At 62.6% G+C, this 1322-nt stretch overlaps 1 protein-coding gene across 1 annotated transcript in view; it reads right to left on the bottom strand.

Annotated features, from left to right (window-relative positions):
* Positions 1 to 588: 588 nt before the first annotated feature.
* Positions 589 to 1322, bottom strand: part of LOC105310134 (cytochrome P450 11B1, mitochondrial-like) — a gene marked incomplete at its 5' end in the record, with an annotated part of 4681 nt that continues 3947 nt past the window's right edge. The window contains 3 exons of the mRNA XM_011386344.2: positions 589 to 792; positions 976 to 1173; positions 1266 to 1316. Coding sequence (XP_011384646.1) covers positions 640 to 792; positions 976 to 1173; positions 1266 to 1316 — 402 coding nt within the window. The remainder of the gene's footprint in view (positions 793 to 975; positions 1174 to 1265; positions 1317 to 1322) is intronic.

Genomic DNA, 1322 nt, shown 5'->3' with positions numbered 1-1322 from the left:
TCACCATCCTTCACTGCTTTCGGATGGGGATCGTTGGCTCAGATGTCCTCGTCAGCTCTTTGGTGGTCGTTCTTCTAGTAAATGCTGCTGGTGACCTGCCCACCCAGGCCTTTGGTTGGGAGATTCAGCCACGGTCACAGAAAGCTGGCACTGCCAGGAAGAGCCTATGTAGTCTGAGCACAGCAGGGCGGTGGACAAATAACAACCCAGCCTTAAGGTCAACTCTAGGCAAGAGCGTTGCAGACAAGAAGCGTGACATTGGAAATGGCAACGAGCCATGGGACATGGGACCTAAACCGTCATCTCCAGGGTTGGGGGGGGGAGTCGAGTACAGAGAGCACGTGAGACTGGACAGGGAGTCCAGGAGCAGGGCCGGAGGCCCCTTGGGTGGACACACGAGGAGCCTGGAGCTGGTGCTGGGGTGACGGATGGCTTTCCTTGCTAGAGAAGGCTCTGTGGGAATGAGCACATAACCTGCTCCTGCAGCCAAGACTTATCCCCAGCTCTGCCCCGGCCTTGCTGCACAGCCCGGCGAAGCCTGACCTCAGAGGGCCTCGGCTGTTCCATTTGTGGTACTGGCTGGACAGGGGTGTGGCTCAGGAAGCAGGGCCCATGGGAGAAAACAGGAGTGGCCTAGGGTCAGGGGGAGGACGTCTGGTCGCGTGGCTGGCCCGGCAGTGCGTCGATGGCCCGGAAGGTAAGTAGCGGGAGGGTGGAGGGCATCAGTATGAACCGGTAGATCATCCTCACGTCCTCTCGCGTTAGCGTCTCCACTTGGAAGTTTTTCAGCACCTAGGACAGAGGCGCGGATTCCATGCGGCCGACTGGTCAGCCGGGTGGTCCCGGCCCAGCCTCCTGGGGGCCTACTACGTGGGCGCGGGCGGGCGCAGCAAAAGGAGAAGCCTGTGGTCCCCGCCCTGGCCGCCTAGTGCGCCCCGCCCCGCCCCCCGCGCAAGCGCCGCCCAGGCCGCTCACGTGGTGCAGCAGAAGCAGCATCTCGGTTTCCGCGAGGCGCCGCCCCAGGCACTGTCGCGGGCCAAAGCCAAAGCTCAGGTAAGGGAACCTGGTGCTGGAGCCCCTGTTGTCCAGCCAGCGCTGGGGATGATAGCGCTCAGGCCTTGTGAACACGGCAGGGTTTCGACCCAGACAGTAGAGTTGCACGTAGACCAACGTCTGCAGACCGGTGGGGAGGGGCTGCGTCAGCCGGGTGGGGGAGGGTAAACCAGGTCCGCTGTTTGCTGGAGGGACTGTGGCCCCGCACTCACCCCAGCTGGGATGTGGTAGTTCTGCAGGACCAAGTCTGAGCCCACCTGTCGCTCCAC

Source organism: Pteropus vampyrus, unplaced genomic scaffold, assembly GCF_000151845.1.
Source record: "Pteropus vampyrus isolate Shadow unplaced genomic scaffold, Pvam_2.0 Scaffold1152, whole genome shotgun sequence".
In the NCBI taxonomy this organism is placed as follows: domain Eukaryota; kingdom Metazoa; phylum Chordata; class Mammalia; order Chiroptera; family Pteropodidae; genus Pteropus; species Pteropus vampyrus.
This window is presented reverse-complemented; position numbering and strand designations above follow the sequence as displayed.